Source organism: Pinus tabuliformis, chromosome 6, assembly GCF_031772625.1.
Source record: "Pinus tabuliformis cultivar Carrire ecotype Pingquan chromosome 6, CPIR1, whole genome shotgun sequence".
Lineage (NCBI taxonomy): Eukaryota > Viridiplantae > Streptophyta > Pinopsida > Pinales > Pinaceae > Pinus > Pinus tabuliformis.
Genome location: NC_142292.1, coordinates 28,104,561 through 28,130,070, shown reverse-complemented (window position 1 = coordinate 28,130,070; position 25,510 = coordinate 28,104,561). Strand labels below are relative to the sequence as shown.

Here is a 25,510-nt window from a genome sequence, read left to right as displayed (position 1 = left end):
GAACAAGCAGCAGCTTCAGCGTAAGATACATTGATTCACGTACGGTAGCGGAATTCCATTAGCGATTTTTTGTCTGAGTCGGGGTCACGACTTCTGGTATTCATCAATTCGTAAAGCCGTGGATCGCCTCATCGTAGGTTGCAGCACGTTTAATCTTCGGTGGCCAGACTCGGTCATCGCCACAGGTATTCTCCAGCGAAAATGCCTTTCTACGCACGCAGTCTCTGACCCGTTTATGATTCTCCGCCGTCGTGTAACTCTCCATCGTTTGCAGACTCGGTCGTCGCCACAGGTATCGTGTATTTGAATGATATTTGCGTGGTTGCGTAGTTTTAGTCGTAGGGTTTTCAGTCAGTTTCATTTTAGTTCGATTCTATTGCCTTAGGATTTTCTAAATTGTATTTTAATAAAATTAAAAAAGTTAAGTGTTGTTTTAGTTAGATTTTTTAATTTTGTTTTGTTTTAATTAGTTTTGTTTCATAAATCTTTGATTTTGTTTTAAACTTAAAAAAAAAAGGATTTATTTATAAAAAAAATTTAGGGTTTAGTTTTATTTTTATACAGTTAAGTTTTAGATTAATTTTTAGATCTCATTTTTTTTAGGTTCTGTTTAAAAAAAAAAAAAAAAAAAAAAAAAAAAAAAAAAAAAAAATTCTTTTGCCGAGATCCAATTATTTCCAGGAAATTATTATGCTGAGATTCAAATTTATCAATGTGGAATGAATGTTTTATCTGTACATGAATGATTATCTTAAATATGGTATCTGGTTAACGATTTGTGATTTATAATTGCGTTAGTATTTTCTTAGTTGCTGGATATCGTGATTGAGATTTGGTCATTGCAGGAACTTTGTGGTTTTACTGGATATTTAAGCACTGTTCAAGTTATTTGATGATAAGTGATTGCTGTTCATGGTTTATATTCTTACATCGTCTCGCAAGTAATCGTTTAAACATCAATCTCATAAGGCACTGGTCCACCAAATTAATAAAATCATTTTAGTGCATCGTGTCTCCCAGCCCAACTGTTTGGCAGTTGGCCTTCATCATTTCATAGGGTCCCCCCGCCTTAGCCGTGGGAGACAGGCTTAAATGGAGGGATCGGGGATCAGAGTGACAGCCCCCGGTCTGAGCGTTGTCGTGTCAATCTGCGCGACAACAGAGACAATATCTCTTGGGAAGTAAGTTCTTAATACGAACAGATCATAATAGTCTTCAACATCTCCTCCAACAGAAAACACTATCTATAGAACAACAAAAATGGATAGAAAAAATCGCTACCTTTGACATGGATATATTACATAAGAAAGGGAAAGATAACGTAGTAGCTAATTCTTTGTCGAGAAAAGATGAAGAACCATCATTACTTGCAGTTTCAGTTGTTGTTCCTAAATGGATTAATGAGATTCGATGTGAATATGCAAAAGACCTAGAAACAAGTGCTATAATCAATAATCTTCCTCAAAATTCAAAATTTGAATGGAAGAATGATATTCTATGGTACAAGGGAAGAATTTACCTGAATGCAAATTCCAAATTTAAAGCCAAGATTCTCAAAGAATCACATGATTCACTGTTAGCCAGACATGTGGGATTCTTTAAAACCTACTATAACGCATGCCAGTCATTCTTTTAGAAGGGAATGAGTAATGATATTCAAAAATATGTAGCAGAATGCGATAAATGTCAGAGGAATAAAAATGAAAATATTTCGACACTTGGACTACTTCATCCCTTAAACATCCCGAATCAGAAATGGGAGGAAATATCAATGGACTTTATTGAAGGTTTACCTATGTTTGATGGTAAGGATACAATTCTTGTAGTAGTCAACAAACTCACCAAGTATGCTCACTTTATTGCAGTGAAGAAATCAGACTTAGCAAAACAAATTGCTGAGATATTTTGCAAAAATCTTTACAAATTACATAGATTTCCCAAGGACATTGTGAATGATAGAAATGCCAAATTTAAGGGTAATTTTTGGAAGGAATTCTTCAAACATATAGGAACCTACCTCAACATGAGTTCAGCTTACCATCCTCAAACGGATGGCCAAACAGAGGTTGTCAATAAATGTTTAGAGGACTACTTACATTGTTATGCCACAGACAAACGAAATAAGTGGGCTCAATGGTTACATCTCAATGAATGGTGGTACAATTGCACTTACCACACGTCAACGAAAATGACTCCATTTCAATCTTTGTACAGTTATGAACCTCCGAAATGGAAGGAATTTGCTACTATCGAGACGAAGCTTCCAGTTGTCCAAAATCAGTTAGGAGAAACTCAAAAAGTTGTCCAAACTCTTAAAGAAAATCTACATAATGTAAGAAATCATATGAAGCAACAAGCCTGATCAAAATAGAACGAAGAGGGAATTTGAAGTTGGAGAATGGGTATTTGTTAAACTTCAAGCTTACAAGTAGTTATCCTTAAAATTGAAGGGAAAAAACAAATTGGCACCAAAGTTTTATGGACCATACTAGATCGACAAAAAGATCAGCCAAGTAGCATACCATTTAAGTCTTCTTGATAAAAATCGTGTTCTCAATGTTTTCTGTTATGAATAAAATATTCATATATCTTCAATTAAAAAGAATAATTATTAAAATAAAATATTAAATAATTAAAATAATTAATGTCTCATTTAATTGTGAAGAGACATGGGTCAAAAGTTGTGACCTTCTATCTTCGTGGCCAGTCAATGCCTATAAAGGCATACTGCCACGAAGATTTGTAAACCACCAATTCATAATTTATTAATAATACAACTACTACTACTTACTACAATTACACATCTACACCTATGATTCATGCTTGCATACAAGTTTAAATGTATCTAAGGTTTGAGAGCTACATCGAACAAATTATATTGTTCCATTGGTATCAAAGCCTCAATTCATCGTTGTTCCGCTACCCACAAACCTCAACTCTTCACTGCCCACTGCCACCCACGTTCCACGCTCTATGATCACCCTATCACCATTCCTTTCCCATTCCGTTGCCTCAACCCGTGACTGCATCCACGCACCATCGAAATGAGCCTCTGAAGACTTCCATGCACGTCGCTGCAGAAGTCCCCACTTCCACGGCTCCTGTACCGTCGTCAACGTTGACTCCGTTGTTCCTTCTGGACCACACATCCCTGTGCTTTCCGCCTTCCCGGTCACGTTGTTCTGTCTACCTCTGACACTTCCAACAAACCCGACCACTGCTCCTGCCGTGTTCTTCTATACCACTGGAGCCTTACGACAACTTGGCCATTGTTTCAATGTTGCCTCGTCCGCCGCGTTTATAACATTCAAACCATTGACTTGTGTGCGTAAATCATTGTCGACAAGGTTTCCCATACGTCACACCTCTCTTAATCACAATTCATTCGAATATATACTATGGTCAATATAAATGTGGTCAATATATATATATATATATATATATATATATAAAGTTTGATATACCATGAATAATATTAAAAGTGGGTCGATTTAATCACATAATTTCGATTCAAAACTATCTTAAATAATTATAATTTAATTAATTAATTTATATATTTTAATTAATTAAATTATTTAAAAAAAATTGGGTCTACAAGGAAGAAGAAGAGCAAAATGGGGAGTAACAGTGACGATGTGAAAAAAATCCAAGAACTCAATAAGTTGCATAAGCGCCTTGACGATGTCGAGAAGAAAGTTAGTAAACAAGACAAAATGGTCGATGATATCACAGAATTAAAGAGCATGATGAGCCAGTTTATGGGAAAAGACAATCCGCCCTCAGCCACACAAAGTCCCAAAACTCCGGAAGACGAAAATTCTCCAAATCATGGTTTCTTAATACATGAGAAGTCACAAATATCGCAACTACACTTCGAAGGAATTCAGTACTATACAAAGTTTCCCAAAAGAGAGCCCCTTAAAATTAAAAAAGAATTACCAAAATATGATGGTAAGGACCATAAAGGTGCCATTGTATGGGTAAATAAGATGGATGCCATTTTCGGAGCAAATCCACCAATAGGTGAACAAGAGAAGGTCATGACCGCATCCAACTACCTGGAAGCAAAAGTGTATGATTGGTTCCTATGGTGGTCTAACAAATGCGCAGCTCGCTTGTTCAATTGGCAAAATTTTAAAAACACCTTGTTAAAATGATTTCATGACGAAGAAGAGGATGATGTTTATGAAAGATTCGTTCACCTCAAACAGAAGGGATCGGTAAGTGAATACATGCATGAATGGGAAGTGCTAGCGATAAGGCAAAGGGGATTCTCAGACGAAGAGCTATTAAAAATGTATCGTTGTGGCCTTAAGGATTACATTCGAGAAGAATTAAAATTATGTAAACCCCAAACCATTGAAGATGCCAGACACGCAGCCATAATTATTGAGAGAAAATATAAGTTTAGAATGTCATCATTCAGGGAAGACAAAGACCAACAACAACACTCGGGAAGAAAATAAACTAACAAATGTAGGTATTGTGGAGACAAATGGACATTAGGACACAGATGCCTTAACAAGAAACTATATACTTATGAAGTCGAGAAGGAATCAGACACTTCAAGTAATGATCCAGAAAAAAAAGATAAAAAAGAAAAATAGTTGTCGCAAATGTGGAGAAAATTGGACGCCAGGCCATAAATGTGAAGACACATCCCTGCGCTACTATAAAATAGTAGATGGGAAGCAAATTGAAGTACAAGAACATGATGAAGGAATCGTTGTCACACACAGTGAAGATTCAGATTCTGAGGAACCATCATTAGCTGCAATTTCATGTGATTGGAAAAACCTTGATGAAAATAGTAACTCTTTTAGAGATCAAGAACAACAAGCAACTACAAAATACGTTCCACCACATCTTCAAAAGAAGAGCCAATTCCCAAAAAAGAACATTAAACTTACTACTCCATCAACAAACATGAGAAAGAATCTATGTCCTGAAACCCTAAGGCTCAAAGGACTCATAAAAGGTAGAAATGTCAATATACTTATAGATTCTTAAACTTTGATCTTGCTAAACAACTTGGTCTTTGTATATGCCCAATCAAGGACCTGTCCATGGGGGTTGCTACCGGAAAGAAAATCAAGGAAATAGGAGAATGTCAAAAAGTTTCGATCCAAATACAAGAATTGAAGCTACAAACAGACCTATTTGCCCTACCACTCAAATAAATGGATGTAGTTCTAGGTGCATAATGGTTAATACAATTAGGGAGCTATACTACAAACCTTGAAGAACAATTCATGGAGTTTAACTGGCAAGGATGACATTATATATTGAAAGGTGTTAACACTCCGAGTTCCAAGGTACAATTACTCGTGATGAATGCACCAGTCAATGGAAGGATGCCATTACATCGTAATACTGTTCAACTAGAGAAAACCCTTCTGGTTATGCTTTGAGGACAAAGCATCTCTAAAGGGGGTGGCAATGTTATGAATAAAAATATTCATATATCTTCAATTAAAAAGAATAAATATTAAAATAAAATATTAAATAATTAAATTAAATATGTCTCATTTAGTCAAGTCCCACTAGCACAATCGGTTGAGGATGGGCCTCGTCAGCAAGGAAAACCAGGATCAAACCTCATGGGGGTTGGTTGTGCCTTGTGCTAAGGGGAGGAGACATGCTAAAAAAATCCAGTCAACTAAGGACTGGTGTGGCCCAGGCCAGGGGGCGATCCCCAGGTGGCTTTGACGGCTTAGATGCCCCTGGGATGTGGCTCCTTAAGCCACAGGTCAAGCCTGGAGGATCACAGACAACTTGGCAGACAAAAAAAATAAAAATTAATGTCTCATTTAATTGTGAAAAAACATGTGTCAAAATTTGTGACCTTCTATCTTTGTGGCCAGTCAATGCCTCTTCATGGCCATTCAATGCCTCTTCGTGGCCAGTCAATGCCTATAAAGGCACACTGCCACGAAGATTTGTAAACCACCAATTCATAATTTATTAATAATACAACTACTACTACTTACTACAATTACACATCTACACCTATGATTCATTCTTGTATACAAGTTTAAATGTATCTAAGGTCTGAGAGCTACATCGAACAAATTATATTGTTCCATTTTCCATGTATCTTGCCTTAAAAAAGCACTTGGTGAACATCAATCAACGCAAACAACACTTCCAACTTTAGATGATGAAGGAAGGGCTATTCTAGAGCCAAAAGGTAACATCTCCATCAGGGAAAAGAAGCTGTGATCACGAGTAATCAAAGAATACCTGATCAAGTGGAAGGACTTACCAGAAGAAGAAGCTTCTTGGGAGACGAAAGAATTTCATCAACAACAGCCGTCATTACATATGCTTTGAGGACAAAGCATCTTTTCAAGGGGAAGGCAATGTTATATAAATTAAATAAATTGTAATTAGTTAATAATTAAAGGCACCTGGGGCTGTATTTAAGCTAGGGCCTCCCACAGTGTATTCATCGATTCATTCATTAATAATAAATATTTATAATTTTGTTAATTACTGAGATTAATCACTTCAAACTCACAAACAATTATCAAAGAGAAGAGAACTCTAATTGAAATTGTAAGCCTCTCGATTTCTCAACATCTTTGATGCATTTCAATGTGTGGAAGCTATTTTGGATTGTCTTTGGAGCTATTTCTTTGATTAATGGATGGATATACTACATGTTATCTTGTAAGTGCCTATTGTTGAAGATTTTCATTTTGAACTTGTCTAATGTATGAAATTGTGCTTCTAGATTATGCTATTTTGTGCCCTAATTTGTTGAAAATTAATTTTAAAGGCTATCTAGCTGAGAATTGCATATGTTACTCATTGTATAACATGTAATGAATGCTCCTAGTGGAGGAATTCTTATAATTCTCCATAAAACTCCATTTATCATTGAGTGGATAAATGCTGGAATTTTGATACCTAGGGCATCAATTTCAAATTTCGGCCTCCTTAGCAACAAATTAGGCTTATCTAGAGCATCCTTGACTCCGTATGCCCAAAGGACAAGGAACTAGTCCAAGTATTTGGTCATCAACCTTAAACTTTTTCCATAATTTTCTCTCTTCAAATTTGATATTTTTAAGGGTAGAGCGAAATTTTAGGGAGGAGGCTTTTTGGTGATTTGAGAGCCTAAACATCAAGAGATAGGTCTAGGCTACCTAACCTATCAATTTGGTGGGTATCGACTCAAATTTCATCCATAAAATCTCTTGACCTAGGTGTTTCTTTAAGAGGGAAACCCTTGTTTCTTCTCCTTCAACTTGAGGATTTTCTTGAGGGTTTCATGAGCCTTGGATTAGTTGAATATCATTGTAAGAAACCCTTTTTCTTGGGCCTTGATCTTGTAAATACCTAATACCATCGAGAAACCTCAACACCCTAGGTATTGTGCCTTCTTTTATAGGGCTTTTCTTAGAGAGCGATTTGCTTCTTTGAAGCTTTGTGCCTTTATTGTGACTCTCTTTGAATGAGCTTTAGTAGGGTCATTTTGTACCTTATCATTAGCATATCGATTATAAGTGATTCTTCCTTTACTTGGAATCCTTCCATCGGTGAAAATTTGTAAAGAGCCAGGGACCTTGGCTGCGGTGACAGTGGGCCATTGCTTGATTGTTAGTACTTAGTCTAGCTTCTTGTCTTGCAGGGTTTCCCTCTCCAAGGCCTGGTAGATTTTGTGGTAACAAGACCTAATAGTCCTAGGGTTAGGCTTTGGATCTACTATTTTGAAAAAACAAAATATCATTTTTAATAGATTTTCAGCCACCTCCTTAGGGTTGACATCTAAGGTTTCATAGCTGTTGTATGCATTTTCAGTCATTGAAAAATTGCTGCAACATTTTTCCTAGTTTAATCATTAATAGCCTTTGCTTATTTCTTGCTTTTTAGGCTATTTTATCCGGGAAAAAGAAAGGTATTGCTGTCATAAATTTTGCATGCTATAAATTGTATTGTTTAAAAACCACAACTAGTAACAGTAATTGATAATTTAATGCTAGTATGTGTTTGGGATCTTTTTGAGCCCATTTAAGACTATTCAAGCCTTCTAGATTTAGCCATATCTTTTTTGAACTTGTTACTTTGAATTCTATCATCTCACTGGGAGCCCTACTTTATTTAGCATAATCCTTCGGTGATTTATTTAGCAGAACCCTTGGAGGGTATTTCTCCTAGGAATTCTTGTGTTATATAATCCTTGAAATCTGCTGGGGAAGTCTCCCTTGTGGGAATAATATCTATTCACTGAACAACAGGGAAACAGTTACTAAGGTCACAGTGTTGGATCATCCCATTGTCCCCTTAATCTAGAGTGCTTAGTGAGGCTTTGCACTTAGGTGCTAGATTTGGCAGTAACATGTACAATGGATGCCATTTCTGTCTTCATTGATGTACAAATATGCATGTTTTCATATATTCAGCAACTAATTTAGCATTTTAGATGTTTTTTTAATATATATAATAGATGCTCCCGAGACACCTTGCTCTCAAGGATTTTTGGAAATGGCACTCTTGATGCTCCCTCTCTCAAAAACACTCCTGCTCCATGCAACCTTGGTCCAAAGGAGAATTGCTGTGAGGTGAGATCATCATACATCTGATGAAGAACTGGATGAACAAGTCCGATTCTAGATGAGATGAGCAAAAGAGTTCATGTAATCTGGAACACCACACAGCTGAGAAGGTGGCTCTGGAAGTAGTTACCCCTGAGAGGGCAACACAACCATTGCTGATTTATGTTTCTTATCCATTAAGACAAAACAAATCAAAATTGAGAAATCCAATCTGGCCTGTTGATATGTAAACAAGATTCCCAGTATGTGGTTCTGTATGCCTCTTAAGAGTTGGACTGAAAATACTTTTACTCCCCTGTTACCAGACTCAAAAGATGATTCCTTGCTTCCAACTGTTTCCCTAAATATGAGTCCTTGGGTATTAAATTCTGGTTCGCTTCCTTAAGGGGTTTTCACTTATTTTCTCTAAGATCACGGTGGATTATATGCACCAAGAAAGCAGCATCAATAATATCTTGTACTTGTTACGCCGGAGTAGCATGTATGGTGTGTTCCTCATGATCTGTCAAGTTGTGGTAGAAGAGATCAAGTATTGGTCAGCTACTTTCAGTGTAAGATGTAAATTTGTTTTCACTCAGAAGATTTCCTCCAGATCTAAAGACATAGTTTTCCCTTGTATCTGAATCACATTCTCAGTTCTGCTGCAAAGTCATCTGAGCAGCAGATTGGACCCTTGGTTGATTTGCCATTCTTTCACTGTCCTGCTGGAAAGTGGCCCCAGAATGTATCTGCATTTTGAGGAGTAGCAGAGGGCATTTGTGCAGGTTGCTTGGTTTGAAGTTGTAAATGCAAAATGTTTTGTGGTTATGCTCCATATAGTTTCAAATGCTTTTGGAGAATTTATTTCAATTCCTTCTGTTGAAAAGTTATTCTGAAGGCCATATAACCTGCTCTATTGACCTTGCTACTAGTGCTTGCTTTTGTGTATCTAATTGATAAAGATTGTATGCTGGGAGTAGAAATAAATGAATAATCACAATCATAAATGGATTCATGGAAGAGTGTGCCACCTTTCACCCATTACAAGGCGTGGAGGACAATTCATTGTACGTCTTACTTATATAAAACAGTTATCACCTAAGTCACCTGACATGGGGATTCGGGATTTGTAGGATTCGTTATATATATATATATATATATATATATATATTAAAAATTAGATATTTCTTACACAAATTCTAATTAATGATACAAATTCATTGATTTCAAACATAGATCTTCATCTATAGGCTATAGCATGCATAGTACATACAAAATTCAAATACATGTCAGTGGTCACATAAATCATGATTCTTAATTCGTAATTTATAAATTCAAATACATGTCAGTGGTCACATAAATCATGATTCATAATTCATAATTTATTTTAATGCAATGTAACCATCTCAAAATTTTGAAGGTGCAATGCCCTCCACCTCTGTGTTTTACCACCATCCAAAAGAGGGATATGTCAATACCAGAGTATCTTTGTCAAAGTTATTTTAAACCATCGGTCTTCTTTTCCATATGCATCACTCTGGCACTACCTCTGCAGTGTGCAAGACTGATGTTGCCTCCAACACAAATCTTCAGGTAATGTTTGAAATCAACAGCATCTTTGACCTCCATATTCAAGAGATTCTCCTCCATAATTAACAGATAAACTTTCAACTGAAAGAACAATAAAACTCTGCATTTCTGAGTGATTTTTTTGGAAAATTAAGCATTGCATTTTGAGTCATTTTCTTGGGATTCGAATCCCAGAATCGGGATTCGTTGTGCCCGTACGGGATTCGTACGAATCCTATACTGACACGTCGAATACTGTTCTGGGATTCGAATTCCTGTCGAATCGAATCCTGTACAGACACATCGAATACTGTTCTGGGATTCGAATTCCTGTCGAATCGTATCCGATTCGCAGGATTTGGATTCGACAGGGGTTTCCAACAAATCTGGTTACGTAGGTTATCACCTTTGAACTTCCTATATTTATATTTGGCCATGTGCCAGCAATAGAACTTCTTGATTTACGGTGCAAGTCAGGCCTCTCCTATGGTGATTCCAAAGCCTAACTGTAAAATAAAAAATAAAATGGAAATTATCCCTGACAGTTTTTCCTGATCATACATGCATGTTTCAATTTTTTTTTTTCCATTCTATTTTTAGATTACCCTAGTGGCTGTATCCAACTCTGAAATTTTGAATTCCGTCTCCCAGCATTATAGTAAATTGTGTGACGTACTTAAATTTTAAACTTCGCATGTTCATAGGGAATGGGCTAACTTTTTTAGTACATTATTCTCCAACTAATAATGGACATAGACTCACCTGTGTTGTAACATGTTACAGTTTAAATACCAGATAATTGGATATTAATTATGGTATCATGGCAGGTTCTCTGGCCTAACGGTGTTTTCATCTCTAATTTCAATACTCCACAACAGACAGAAATTGCAACAGGCTGCAGCCCGGGTGGAGAAACTGCTGCTAAAGAAAGTGGCTATATTAAGATATCGGCACCACTATCTTTTGAGCAACAGCTTGAAGCTGCTCACAGAGCTAGTGTTGTCCATGACATCCTTCTTGGTGAGCCAATGGGTCCAGTGCATATGCACTTCATTATAGTTACTCTAGATTGCCTACTCTGTCAATGAAATTTACTGTATGATAAAGTATGAGTAATCTACTTCTTTAAATGCTTCTCAATGACCATTTTTTACCAATGAAGCATTTAGAATTAGCCTATGATCTATATTATTTAAATTTCATGGATGCAAGTCAGCAAGGGTTCGTGTTTATGCACTAGGACAGATTGCACTTGCACTAGTTGTTATGAGATTATGTTACATATGCCTTTATGTGTTTGCCAATATTTGTTCATCTCCAGTAAATGGAGCAATTTTGTTTTGAATTGTTTTGTTGTGTTCTAGATGAAGAGGGCATGATGTCATGTTAGTTTTTGCTAGAAGATGGACAGATTTTAACCAAGAGGAGGCATAAAATAAAAAAATCTTTATTAATGTAGGGTTAAAAGTGTATTGCACTGGTAGAGTTATAATTTTAATGCACCTGTTCTCTATCTCACCACTCCCTATTTACAGCGAAACCTACATTGTAGTAGTCAGTGGGGCCTTGGTGCAACTCTAGGCACAACACCCGTGATCACCTCGACATTCATGTCTTTTGCATCAAGTTGGTTTGTGCCAACACTAGGGGGTATCCCTATCTTTTCATCTAATCTGCAAATCAAGTTCAGAAGTAGATTAAATCAAGAAATGGAGAAAACCAAAAAATAATATATCAATGAAGAGGTATGTCCTTAAAGGACATGACCATTCATAAAGGGACACCTGCCTAGGGTATATAAGCAGGCTCTCTCTCATTTATGAATGAATGAGAATGATATTAAAATGTATGAATGAGAATGATGATACAAATGAGAGTGAGGGCCTGCTTATATACCCTAGGCAGGTGTTCCTTCATGAACGGTCATGTCCTTTAGGGACCTACCTCTTCATTAACTAATTACTAATTAATCATTATTTATGATGTGTTACTATTATTTATATTTACATTATTTATATCTATATTAATTAATCACGGGATAAGCTTCAAGGTATTGTTCTAGAATAGTCTTGTCAAGGGGCTTGTAATCCTGAGTCATATCCCTTAGAAGCTTATTAAATCCTTGGTTAAATTCTTCAAATGTTTCATTTCATCTTTTCTTTATAGTGTTGACTTCTTTAACCAAATATTTTCCTTCTCTTTTGTCCCCCTATTTATCTCTGAAAGCATCAAGGAGAGTCCTCAAAGAGTCAAAAGAATTATCAGCCTTATCTTGAAACTAGTCCAGAGCCTCATCTTCTAGAGAAAGCAAAAATAACTTCGTTCGAACATCTTCATGATTATAATCATTAGCATGAGCAAATTTGTGGATGACGTTGTTGAATTTCTTAATATGTGCTTTAGTGTTGATCGCATTATTCCCTTGGAAGAGCGGTAGCTTGCTCATGGTAGATTCATTTGGCAAGTCATGCGGATATCCCTGAATGTTGGTGAGGTTGCAAGCCCTGGAAAAGTCACCCATGATGTCTAGGTTGATAAAAAACAAATGGAGGTGAAGGAGGGCTTCTTGTCCGAGAAAATTTAAACGATCTCTAAAATGTAGCTTGTTTAACGAAGCTCTTAGAACCTTTTCAGGATCGGGAGTGGGGTTAACCAAGCTACCAGGATTCTTTCTAGAGTATGTTCTTGTCAATGGATGAGTAAGTGGAGTCGCCACCCAAGCAAGAAACCAACCTAAATGTCCAGGTGCTAAATGTGAGAATGAATAAGATGAGAGGATTACTGGGAGGAGAAAGAATAGGGTGATGAGATGATGAAGAATGATGAGAGATGGAAGGTGATTAGAAGATTATGAAAATTGTCGTAAAGCTAAATTCCAATAAAATGGTCCCCGACAACAGCGCCAAAAAATGTTGTAGCCCAAATTGTATAAGCACCGCAACAATCGCTCAGGGCAGGGGTTGTCACTCTGATCCTGCCCACTTCATTCTAGCTGTCTCCCAACATCAGGCTATGGGGGGTAGTCCTTGGAAATGAGGTGAAGGAAAACAAGTTGGGAACCAACTTGGTTTGGGAGACATGGATGAGTGGTCTGGCTACTTGGTTAAATTTAGCAAGATTATTAATTAAATTGGATTTTCATGTATGAGACCAGTGCCTTAATGGAGCCACAATTCTTGCTTATGGTAAATTGAAACCAAGTAACCGAATGGACACCCGCTGCTTGAATGATTGACTAACCTATATGATGTGCAAGTCCTAGGACCTATGTGAGATGCAGTGATCAGGTTAATTTTAATTATATGCCTAATCTAAGTAGAACCTTTCCTCAAACTGTTTTGAGAAACAATACTCAAAGTAAGGTGTGAAATGGAAGCCAACGGGAAGCAGACAACAACCTAATTAACGATACCTCCCCCTGTGTTCCACTCACCCAGTGCCTCTGACGCTGCAGAGATATGGCTATGATGATTGCAAGGTCACTTTGGTAACTACTAGGAAGAGTTGAATCTCTCAAGCTAGTTTGAAAAGGGTTGCTCTAAGAGTATATCAACCAAGCTTATGCTGGGAGGTAACTTATTAATGCAGGCTAGATCCTAGAATGCTTATGCAAGATGATGAGTGAAATTATCTTGAGTTAAGATTGCTTATGTTACTTAAGTACTTAGTGGGAATCTTCTTAAAGCAAGAGTACTTAACAATATTGAGATGACAATCTCAAACAAGAAAAATGCCAAAAGATACAAGTGCAAACTTCACAAGATATTCCTTATTTTGAGTTAAGATTGCTTATGTTACTTAAGTACTTAGTGTGAATCATCTTAAAGCAAGAGTACTTAACAATATTGAGATGACAATCTTAAACAAGAAAAATGCCGAAAGATACAAGTGCAAACTTCACAAGATATTCCTCAAGATGTTAGATCACTTATCAATGAACCACAAAGCTATAGGATGCCAATATTCAACAATATTCAATGCTTAAGATGAGCCAAATATTGCTATTGAGATAACCAATCACAATTATCAGGAGGAACTTCCACAAAATACCAAGATGATTTATGATTTCAAGTGCTTTTATTGAGTGAGCTTATTAAATGTGAAATATGAATTCTTATAGCACATAAAATCACAAAAACCCAATGTTAGCCACTTTCACCATATAAATGCTAGGAACTGTCAAAATTCCGAAACCAGAATCCTATTGCAACAACTAATACTATTTTTTCTATTTGTTAAATTAATTAAACAAACTATTTGCAGTTTCCTACGACAAATATTGAAACATGTGCATTGCAACCTTCACAAAACAAATACCGCGGAAAAATAAATGCTAGAAAATTAGAGAAATTCTAGCACACACATAAAAATATTGACTGTTATTTTTGGACAATTGTCCACGGAAAAAAACCCAACTTGGGAAAACCAGTGTAGCAGATGAGGGTTTCTTTATTAATTCTTTAGCAGAAATTCAAGTACAAGAATTTGGACATTAGAACAGAGGAAAAATACTAAGAGAAATTTAATGATAAATTTCTCACTCTCCACAGCGACTCCCTAACCTCGATATGAACCCTCTGTCCATACGCTGGGTCTCTACGTCACCCTTTGCGCAGTAGCTGCGCAAAGCTCTAGTGGACTGCGTCTCTCCTCAAGTTGTCTCTTTTGAACTCATTTTGCACTTCTCGGATCATTGCTAATACCTTCTCTCTCTCCCCTGCAACTCACCCTCTGGCTCTATCTCCTCTACTGAACTTCAGCCACTGAGAAAATCAATCTTCCTAGGCAATTGAGTAGTTGCTAGTGTGTATTCTCCAAGTCCCATTGAGTTTCTTCTTATAATCTCTCCTTAAGACATCAACGACCAAGATTAAAACATAATCGATGGCTAAGATTAACTAGAATTCGATCCATGTCTTTTTTTAGAAGATTCCTACCATGAATTAATTAGTTCCCTTTAATTAATCATATTCCCCAAGTTTAGAGTTAGGAACCATTAAAAAATAATTAATTATTTTAATTAAGTTGTCTGTAGGTGCAATTTCCAGAAACGATTTCTGGGTTTTGGAAAATACATGTACTCTACCCTCTCCACCAAATTTCATGCCTAGAACACTTTTGATGCTACAAAAACTAACACTCCCTCTTAGCGAGGAAAGTGTTCTAGGGCTGCAACCCACTAAAGCAACACCCTGTCTCTGCACCATCTCTTGTCACGTTGCTGATGTCTGGTTGCTGCTGCCCACCAACTACTATGCAACTTTGATATATGATGCATCTATGCTACTGCTGACCCTACTAAACTGCTGCCAACACTGCATCTGCATTGCAACTCCCTCTCATCTGCTGCTGCTGCAACTGAAACTGCATCTGTTCCTGGGTTCTCCACCATACCCATCTGTTCCCTAAACTGGATGAACTTAGCTCTCCCTAGAGCTTTTGTGAGTATGTATGCTACTTGATTTCCTGTGGGAACATACTGTAGCTAGACTGCCCCACGCTGAATAGAGTCTTTGATGAAATGACATTTGATATCAATGTGCTTCGACCTATCATGAAATACTGGATTCTCAGAGAGTTTTATGCAACTCTGATGATCATAGTAAACACTGGTCGCTCCCATCTTCTTTCTGAACAAACTCACGAGCAATTTCCTAAGCCATATAGCTTCGCACATAGTTGTGCTGGCTTCCATATATTCAGCTTCTACTGAGCTCAGTGCTACTGAATTCTGCTTCCCACTACACCAAGAGACCATCCCTGATCCAGCACTGAAGTAGTACCCGAAGGTGCTTTTCTTGTCCACTAAACTACCTGCCCAATCTGCATCTGTGAATTCACGTAATCTTACGTCATCTCCTTGAGTATATTTCAACCCATATCCGACTGTTCCAGGCACATATCGAAGAATGTGCCTAGCTGCTGCCCAATGTAGCCTTTTTGTTTCTACCATAAACTGACTAAGGGTATTGACAGTGAAACAAATGTCTGGCTTAGTGTTAACCAGATACATGATCGACCCAATGAGTTGTCTATACAAGGTGGGGTTGACTTCCTTGTCCCTTGATGCATCTATCTTCTTCTAATTGGTGATCATGGGCATTGTCATGGGTCAGCAATCCTGCATTCTGAATCTCTTCAGAATATCTATAGCATATCTCCCTTGCCCTAGGAAGATCTCCCCGTTCTTCTACCACACTTCCAATCCTAGAAAATAGTGCATCAACCCCATATCCTTCATGTCAAATTCTTCTTCAAGTTTCCTGTTGAAGTCCTTTATGAGCCTTTGATGATCCTGTCAAAAATAGGTCATCTACATACAAAACCAAAATTATAGGCTCATTCTCCACCATCAAAGAGTAGAGATTGGGATTTGCATCACTCTTGATGAATCCCAACTACTGCAAATAACTGTCAATCCCGACCATACCATGCCTTGTGTGCTTGTTTGAGCCCATATAGGGCTTTCTTCAACCTGCATACATGAGTGTGCTTCTCATGAATTTCGAAGCCTTCAGGCTACTCTATATACACCATTTCTTCTATCATCCCATTCAAGAATGTTGTCTTGACGTCCATCTGGTGAATCTCCCATTCTAGCTGCGCTACTAGGGATATAACAGATCTGATAGAGGTATATCTCGCAATTGGGGCGAAGTTCTCCTCATAGTCTATCACTTCCTTCTGTGCATACCCCTTCGCCATGAATCTAACCTTGTACTTCTCTACACTGCCATCTACAGTGTACTTGATCTTGTAGATCCATTTGGAACCTAAAACTGATATGTCTTCTGGTCTAGGCACTACATCCCAAACATCATTTGTCATGATAGAACTGTATTCTTCTACCATGGCATCCACCCTCACCTGCTGCGTATGTCACAAGGTTCGTCGAACTTTAACCTTGAGGTTCGAATTTTGGCGAACCTTAAAAAAAATTTGAGGTTCGGCGAACCTCATCGAACCTCATAGCCATTGACCAAGTCCATAGATCAAAACTCATAACTTCATGTCACAACTCAAGCTTGTAATTTATCCTTGCTGTTTCCATGTCCGTGATAGCATTTTTGATGTTTATTGATGTTGATTTCTTACTATTTTATCCTATAATTCATTATATATATATATATATATATATATATATATATAGACGAACCTAATGGCGAACCTCATCAAAACATTCGAACTCAAACCGAACCTAATCATTGCCGAACCCGAACTCGAACCCGAACCATGTGACATTGCGGCTGCTGCTATGCGGCTTCTTGAAAGTTGGAGGGTTCTGTAGCCTAAGCTACCAAAGCTTGATATCTGTCAGGTTGTTTGCATTGTCTCTTGTCTGTCCTAGGAGCTCCAAAAAACTCCTCTGCGTCCCTCAAGGTCGGACGCACTTCCCTACTGGTTCTAACACTGGTGGTCGGAGGTTCAATCAGTTCCTCCTCCTGTTATTACTGCTCCATCTGTTGAGAACTCCTTGGATCTCCTACCCCTGAGGAGATACTAGTACTGGTCACCGTACTCGACCCTTGTGACTATCCTCTTGCTTGTCCCACTTGCTGTCCTTGCTGCTGGACTAACAAAACTTCTGCTGACTGATCACCTGCAGGTATTTCTTGAGATCTTTTGAAGGCTCTGTCTTCCATGAACTTTACATCTCATCTCACTATAATCTTCTTACTGCTAGGAATGTAAATCATGTATGCCTTTGAGGTCTCTCTATACCCTACAAGGAACCCCTTCTCTGTAGTCTGATCCAATTTACTATGCTTTTCATCCGGTATGGGGCAATAAGCCACACTTCCGAATATTTTCAAATGACTTACTTCAGGGTTCTTTTCTATGAAGACCCCCTTGAGCGTTTTCTTCCCCAATGCTCTATGAGGTGTTTTGTTTTAAATGTACACCATTGTGTTACATGCCTCTTCCCATAAAAGTCTAGGCAAATCCTGGTCATACATCATAGCCTTTGCAACCCCAACTATTATTCTGTTCTTTCGCTCTGCAACTCCATTTTGCTGAGGATTATATGGAGCTGTCCATTCTCTTTTGATGCCTTCCTTTGCGCAGAAGTCTGTGAAGTCTCTATCTGTGTATTCTCCACCATTATCTGAATGTAGCACCTTGATATTTCCCCCTGTCGTGTTTTCTACGAGAGCCTTGAAGTCTCTGAACCAATCAAAGACCTCATCTTTGGTCTTTAGGAAATAGATCTAGGTCTTCCTAGAATGATCATCAATAAAGGTGACAAAATATTCGCCACTGCTAAGAGCTCTAGTGGACGTAGGATCGCAAATATCTGAGTGTATCAATGCCAACATGCCATTTGCTCTGTTTTCACTTCTAGGATATGTTGTCTTTGCGTACTTCCCAAGTATGCATCCTTTAGACACATCATCGTGCTCTGTGCAGAGAACTAGAACTCCTATTATAGTTTCTCTGAGCATCCTAAGTGCTCCATGATGTAAATGTCCCATCCTCCTGTGCCATAGTTCATTCAACTCCTTCCCATTGCTATTATCACTGCCTATCAGTTCCATTGGAGAATTGAGCTACAATCTGTATATCCTGTTGCTCCGAACTCCAATCTGTCTCACCTTCTTCCAGCTAGAGTGTTTGACATACACTTTGTTCCCCACGAAGTGTACATTGTACCCCTTGTCCTGTAACTGGGACACTGAAATTAGATTCATACCCAATCCTGGCACATGCAGTACATTAGCAGTGTTGATGCTGGTTCCTATTTCTGTGTGAAATTCTATGGTGCCTCTCCCTACCAGAGTACATTTAGGTCTGTTGCCCATAGTGATCTGGAAGTCCATCTGCTCCTCCTAATAGCTAAAGAAATATTCTCTAACTCTTGTCATATGAGCTGAAGCTCCACTATCAATGTACTAGACACCAGATGATGTTGAACCTGACAAGCACGCGAACTCATCCTCCAACCTGGAAGATAATTCTGAGGCTTCCTGACTATTGATTCTATCCATGATTTTCTGTGTTATTTCTCCTTTTCTTCCTGGCGTTATTCTGCACCGACAAACTGCTGCAAAATAACTGTCCCAGTTGAAGATCTGCTCTGCAAGGAAAAATACTGCTGCTCCCTTTGCCTCTGGTAATATCGAAAATTTATTCTTTGTCAACTCTCTCAGAGAAATAATTTTTTCCTAAAAGAACGACCTTCCTGGCCAAAGGAACAGCGTTGCCTCTAAGGGTTTCGAACTGCTTCCTACGCAGAGTTTCGAAATTCCTCTTCCCTTCTGCCACTGAGCTTTCTAACTTCCAAGCCGGGATTTGATACCATGTGAAAATTCCGAAACTCGGAATCCTATTGCAGCAACTGATAATATTTCTTCTATTTGTTAAATTAATTAAACAAACTATTTGCAGTTTCTTACGGCAAATATTGAAACATATACGCTGCAGCGTTCACAAAACAAATACTGCGGAAAAATAAATGCTGGAAAATTAGAGAAATTCTAGCACACATAAAAATATTGACACAATTATTTTTGGACAATTGTCCCCAGAAAAACCCAACTTGGGAAAATCGGTGCAGCAGATGAGGGTTTCTTTATTAATTCTTCAACAAAAATTCAAGTACAAGAATTTGGACATCAGAACAAAGAAAAAATACTGAGAGAAATTTAATGATAAATTTCTCACTCTCCACAGTGACTCCCTAACCCTGAGATGAACCCTCTGTCCATACGTTGGGTCTCTACGTTACCCTCTGCGCAATAGTTGCGCAGAGCTCTAGTGAACTATGTCTCTCCTCAAGCTGTCTCTTCCGGAACTCGTTCTGCACTTCCCGGATCACTGCTGATACCCTCTCTCTTTCCCCTGCAACTCACCTCTCTGGGTCTATCGCCTCTATTGAACTTCAAACACTGAGAAAATCGATCTTCTTGGGCAACTGAGTAGCTGCTGGTGTGTATTCTCCAAGTCCCATCGAGTTTCTTCGTATAATATTTCCTTGAGACATCAACGACCAAGATTAAAACATAATCGATGAGTAAGATTAACTAGAACTCGATCCATGTCTTTTTCTAGAAGATTCTCACCATGACTTAATTAATACCCTTTAATTAATTATATTCCCTAAGTTTAGACTTAGGAACCATTAAAAATCATTAATTATTTTAATTAAGTCGTATCTAGGTGGAATTTCCAGAAACGATTTCTGGGTTTTGGAGAATACATGTATTTTAGCCTCTCCATCAAATTTTGTGGCTAAAACACATCCGATGCTACAAAAATTAACAAGAACAAGTAACAATGGGATATAGAGTTATGAAGACACTTATGCACTTTATGTTCCAATGATATTTTTATGAGCACCAAGTGACTAATATGACAACAGTGAGAGACTTATGACAACAAGAAGTAATTATCAAATTTCAAGTCTATATGTTTGCCCAATGTTATAAGAAGCAACCCAATTGCCAAACAAACTTAGCTCACTGAAAAATTAGATGAATTAACCCTTTTAAAATGTATTTTTCAGAGATATTTTAGATCTGATCTATTTATTACAGCTGTGAATAAACCACAAATCACCAAGCTAATGAGGCTCAGAGCAATGCCAAAATTGCCTAAGAATAGGACAATTCACCAAAAACTGAAAATTTCAAGCTTTTTGACCTTCTTTAAGTATATGATTCAAAAATTTCAGAATTGATATTTTTAGTTACACAGTAAATTCCAGCAAGCATAAAATTAGATCTAGGCTAGATCTAAGGTGCCCAAGTGGCCAGAATTTAAGAAAATGAAAATTTTTCAATTTTGAACAATTTTGACCAAGCTAAATATGATTCTAGGGCCTATTTATCACTGATTTAACTTCTATAATAAAACAAAGAGAAAACAAGGGTTTAGAGGTCAAACCCTAGGCCTAAAGCCTTGTAGATGCACTTGCTCAAGTGGCCCAAAATTTTAGAATGAAGATGCCACTTGGAAATGAAGATTTTGGAGACAAAACACCTGCAAAACCTCCAAGGAATTAGCACTACAAAATTCAGATGAGGGTTTAGGGCAACCTAGGGCAGAAAATGGCCAAGGAGAACCAACGTTAGGCGAAGGAAGGCAAGCATTGAGGGATAAGGGGGAAAGGAGGGCAGAAAAGGGGCTAAAATGGCAAGAGGAGACCAAAAAGAGGCAACGCTGGAGGCCAAAGGTTGGACATTGGAGGAGGAGGACGCCCAAGGCTAGATGTTGGGGGTTTAAAGGCCTAAAAGGCCATGACAACCCCTCTAGGGTTGTTGTATAGGCTTCCATAGGGAGGTCGAGGCACCCAAAACGCCATGGCTAGCCCAAAAAAGGGCTTAAACCCTTTATGCAGGGGCTTGGAGAGGAGGTTGAGGCCTCTAGAGCTCACGGCTTGCCGTAAAAGGGCTGAAAAAGGATGACGCATGGGCTAAAAGGATGATGCTGGGGCCTTAGCGGCTGACGCTAGCCTTGGAGAGGCTAGATTTGGTCCTGAGAGGCCTGAAAATGAAAACCCTTGTCTCGAAAAAAAATTCCTTTACGGATCTGAATTTTGCAACAAAATCTTCAGTGAATAGCCCTATAAAATTTTTCGAAAGACTAGATCTTACCCTCAAGGGCCTAGATCTAACTCTATTATGAATATAATAGCCCTGCAAAATTTTTCGAAAGACTAGATCTTACCCTCAAGGGTCTAGATCTAACTCTGTTATGAATATAATTCATGACAAATAAATAAATAAAATAAATGTAAATAGTAAATAATCAAATATTGATTAGGGTAAATAGTCTTTAAGTTAGTGAAAAGGCATGTCTAAAAGACATGCCCATTCACGAAAGGACACCTGCTTAGATATATATATGCGGGTCCTCGTTGTAACATTCATCACTTATACATTTTATATATATAATAAATTATTATTTCAAATATCTCGTGTATTTTAACCTTTTAAGTCAACAAGCTATCAATTTTTATGCTTCAAACTCTTCTTCAACTTGATCCCTTGATCTAACCTGCAAAAATGAAAATAAAAGACCCAAACCCCAAATATATACAAAATACTTTAAAATCCCAAAACCCAAGTTAGAAAAAATAATTTACAAATTAGATTTACAATATTATTCACAAGATCTACAAATATACAAGGCTTTTAAACAATTTTGAATTTTTGAGAAAAATATTTTTATGGAGTTTTTTCCTTTGATGAATGGCTAAAAACACTTTAGAATTTCCAATGTATACTATAGCCTTAGTGAAGATTTAATCTACCATATAAATATTTGGGATCCAAGCAACAGTGATTCTTGCCCAAGTTTGTGAACTTGGAAGCCAAAGACTGAAGTGTACCTGCAAATACTATGTATTTATCACAAAAATAATATGTTAAATCACATGCGGAATCAAACCACCTAAGATTAGCCCAAAACTATCAATAGTATGATTTTATTTCCATTTAATGAAAAAACAGTTCTTACCAATATTCTACAAAACATAGAGATGCTTGTAGTCAGCGCATACCACAAATCAATAAGCAAGAACACCTTGAATTGCACCCCAAAGTCTTTATTATGATAGAAAAAATAGTTCCCAGCGAGACAATAGTTACAAAGATGCTTCAACAACAATTTTGTAGCCAAAGATCAAGATGCTAGAGACTCAAATGACTCTTTAATTTATAGATTTATCCTCCAAGTAGAAAAATAACGGCTAGTTTCTTTGATCCTTGTCAAAATAATCTTGACTTTTTTTTTTTTTGAGGAATTTTCGAATTTATCATTTAATTTCATTTTTATTAGCTCAAAATTTAATTTCCTCAAAATTCTGACTTTGACTTAACCACCAAGGTCCAAGGGTCCAAATTTTCTTGAAATATACAATATTCCATTGGTAGAGGCCCTTTTAAAATTGATTCCTCTAAAACCCACGAATTTTTCCACTTGGAGAATTAATTTTCTTAAGACAACTTAAATTGACTCTAATTAATTAATTTTCTGGTTTAAGAATTAATTTTATTTTACTAGAAAAATTAATTAATTTATACATGAGGGAATTCAATTATTTTTCCACCCTCTAATACATAAGATTTTACATTTACAACCCTCAAAGGGGGAATACACATTTGATTTAGATCCTCAAAACACATAACCCATTTGCGACACAATATGATCTAGTAGACCAAGTGATTTGTAATAAAATAATTAAGCCAATTAGTTTAAATTATTCCCAAATCACCTTTACATCAGACTCAATTAAAAACACTAGGACTCACTTAAGATTCCGGCAATAAATTTCACCCTAGCTTTGGGGTTTAAGTTGGAGGGAAAAAGCTCTTCTGATTAGCCGTGTCTAAAAACACAAGGAATCAGCAAAGTTAAAAAACCTCCTAGGATGAAATATCTCATAAAAAATATAAGCTTACTTAGGTTGTTACATATAGTCCGGGTCTTACTAGGATCATTTACATTATATAACTTGTAGAATTGGTTTACAATGACATGTATACTGCTGATAAATGACCCGGTTTTGTTGAAAATGTTTGGCACTTCCGTTTCCTTGGAACTTTGACAAAATGTGTGCAACATGACCCTAATGACTTTCCTCTTGTCACACCAAATATGCTCTTCTTGGGGTTTAGTGATATCCCAAACTTTCCTAAGATGCTCCAGATGTGCAGCTCTTGTCTTTGAGAACATAGACCATCCTCAGTTGTCATAGTGTTACATGGTAGGGATGCCAAGGAACCCTTGCAAGTATTGATGGATGAAGCAAGTTTCTTCAACCCAAGCAAACGTGCAATAGCATGATAGTGACAAACTTAGCAAGATCCTCTATTGATGAAGAAACCTTAAGTTTGATCAAAAGTCAAGGCTAGATCATCACGAGATCAACAATTTGATTGAGAAGTAGCATGTTGTCTCTTACTTCCAGAGCCTTAAGGATTTCAATAGTACTACACAGCAGCATAGATGTCCTAGGATCTGTAGTGACCCTCCAACTCAAGATCAGCTTCCCCACAAAACAACAGGTACTCTTTTTTCTATAAATATCAACCAAAATTGTGTGATCCCTCAGGTTATAAGTATCCAGTTAAATGCTAGGATTCCAAGGTTTGTGTGATAGAAAGTCCCATATGAAACCGCTAAACCAACCTTACATTGCTCAATGTTATTCTAAAAGCCAAATTTTTAAGAGAAAAGCTGGTTAATCAGTGTCTGTGAGTAGTGGGGTGAATTAGTTCTCTATCTACAATCCAAAATTCGTTATCCCGGCCGATTTCTTTCGTTCTCATTGCTTGATCTCCTTTTTCATAAGATTACTTCTTGTTTACAAGTCGTCAATTTGCCGTCGTGTATTATATGAAATACTTTATGCACAAACTTGCAAATGTTTGTCAGCTCGGAATATATTTATGCTGAAAAAAAGAGGTCAGATATTTTTCACGCACCTTACATAAAAGCCTGATTGGCAGGAGGAGCACCATCGACATTAGTGAGTTTAATCGGTGGAAAGCAGTACCGTCGTTGTGCAAATGACATATATTTCTTTCTTCAAGTAGGCCCCTTTTCTTACACTTAATTATCTTCTTAAGATTGACGAGTATATTTTCATTGTCTATCCTTGTATATTGGAAGTTAATAACATGCAGAATTTTGGTCTGTGATTGGTTTCGCAGTCTAGTGTCTGTGTGAAGCAGCTTGCTTACAGCCTTTTGGAATTGCTGCTTATTACTACCTTCCCGGAGCTGCAGGAAGTTGTCCTTGATATACATCGTAACACACATGGCTAAAAATATACTGGCGTATGCCATCCATTTAACCGACCTGTCTTCTCAAGTGCCCTTGTCAAGGCCAACTCTGCCTTGTATCTCTTGTTTTTTGTAAACAACATTCTTTGGTTATGGAAAAACTTGGGTGTGAACAACAAAATATGTACTATATGGAAGGTGTTCTGTTTTCCTAGGAGAGACTATATTACAGGGTTCTTCGAGGAAAGCTAAAATGCAGCATTTGATCTGAAAGGCCAGCAAAGTTTTGTTTTCAAGACATAATCGGACCTGGTTGATTTCTACGGGTGCAACATTTTTCATTTATTATTTCTCAACTTCCAACATCAAAGAGGAAATGTCAACCATGTTTACAAGCTTCAATCCATGTTACATGCAACGAAGTGCAGATATCAAATTCGGAGGATATCAGATCCATATGCCCTTTAAGGTTGTTCGTGGTAGAAAGTTTGTTAATGGCATTATATGTTTGGCCATGGATTTCACAGAACTTTTGAACAGGAACTGATATGACATGTCAAATTTACAGGATCAAGTGATCTCAACTTCCCTAGATACATTTTTTGGGAAGTTGAGCGAGGCCAAATTTCTTTCAGTGAGCAGTTTTGAGTTTAGCTTAGCTGCCATGAAGTT

At 37.4% G+C, this 25,510-nt stretch overlaps 1 protein-coding gene across 3 annotated transcripts in view; it reads left to right on the top strand.

Moving 5' to 3' along the window:
* Positions 1 to 25,296, top strand: part of LOC149257051 (phox domain-containing protein) — a 341,576-nt gene extending 316,280 nt beyond the window's left edge. For 2 of the 3 annotated variants that reach the window (XM_089413556.1, XM_089413555.1), the window contains 3 exons: positions 10,937 to 11,129; positions 24,563 to 24,645; positions 24,767 to 25,296. In XM_089413556.1, the coding sequence (XP_089269682.1) occupies positions 10,937 to 11,129; positions 24,563 to 24,645; positions 24,767 to 24,880 (390 nt within the window). In that variant the 3' untranslated portion in view covers positions 24,881 to 25,296. The remainder of the gene's footprint in view (positions 1 to 10,936; positions 11,130 to 24,562; positions 24,646 to 24,766) is intronic. The other variant, XR_016256601.1, reaches the window with a different exon arrangement.
* Positions 25,297 to 25,510: the final 214 nt, after the last annotated feature.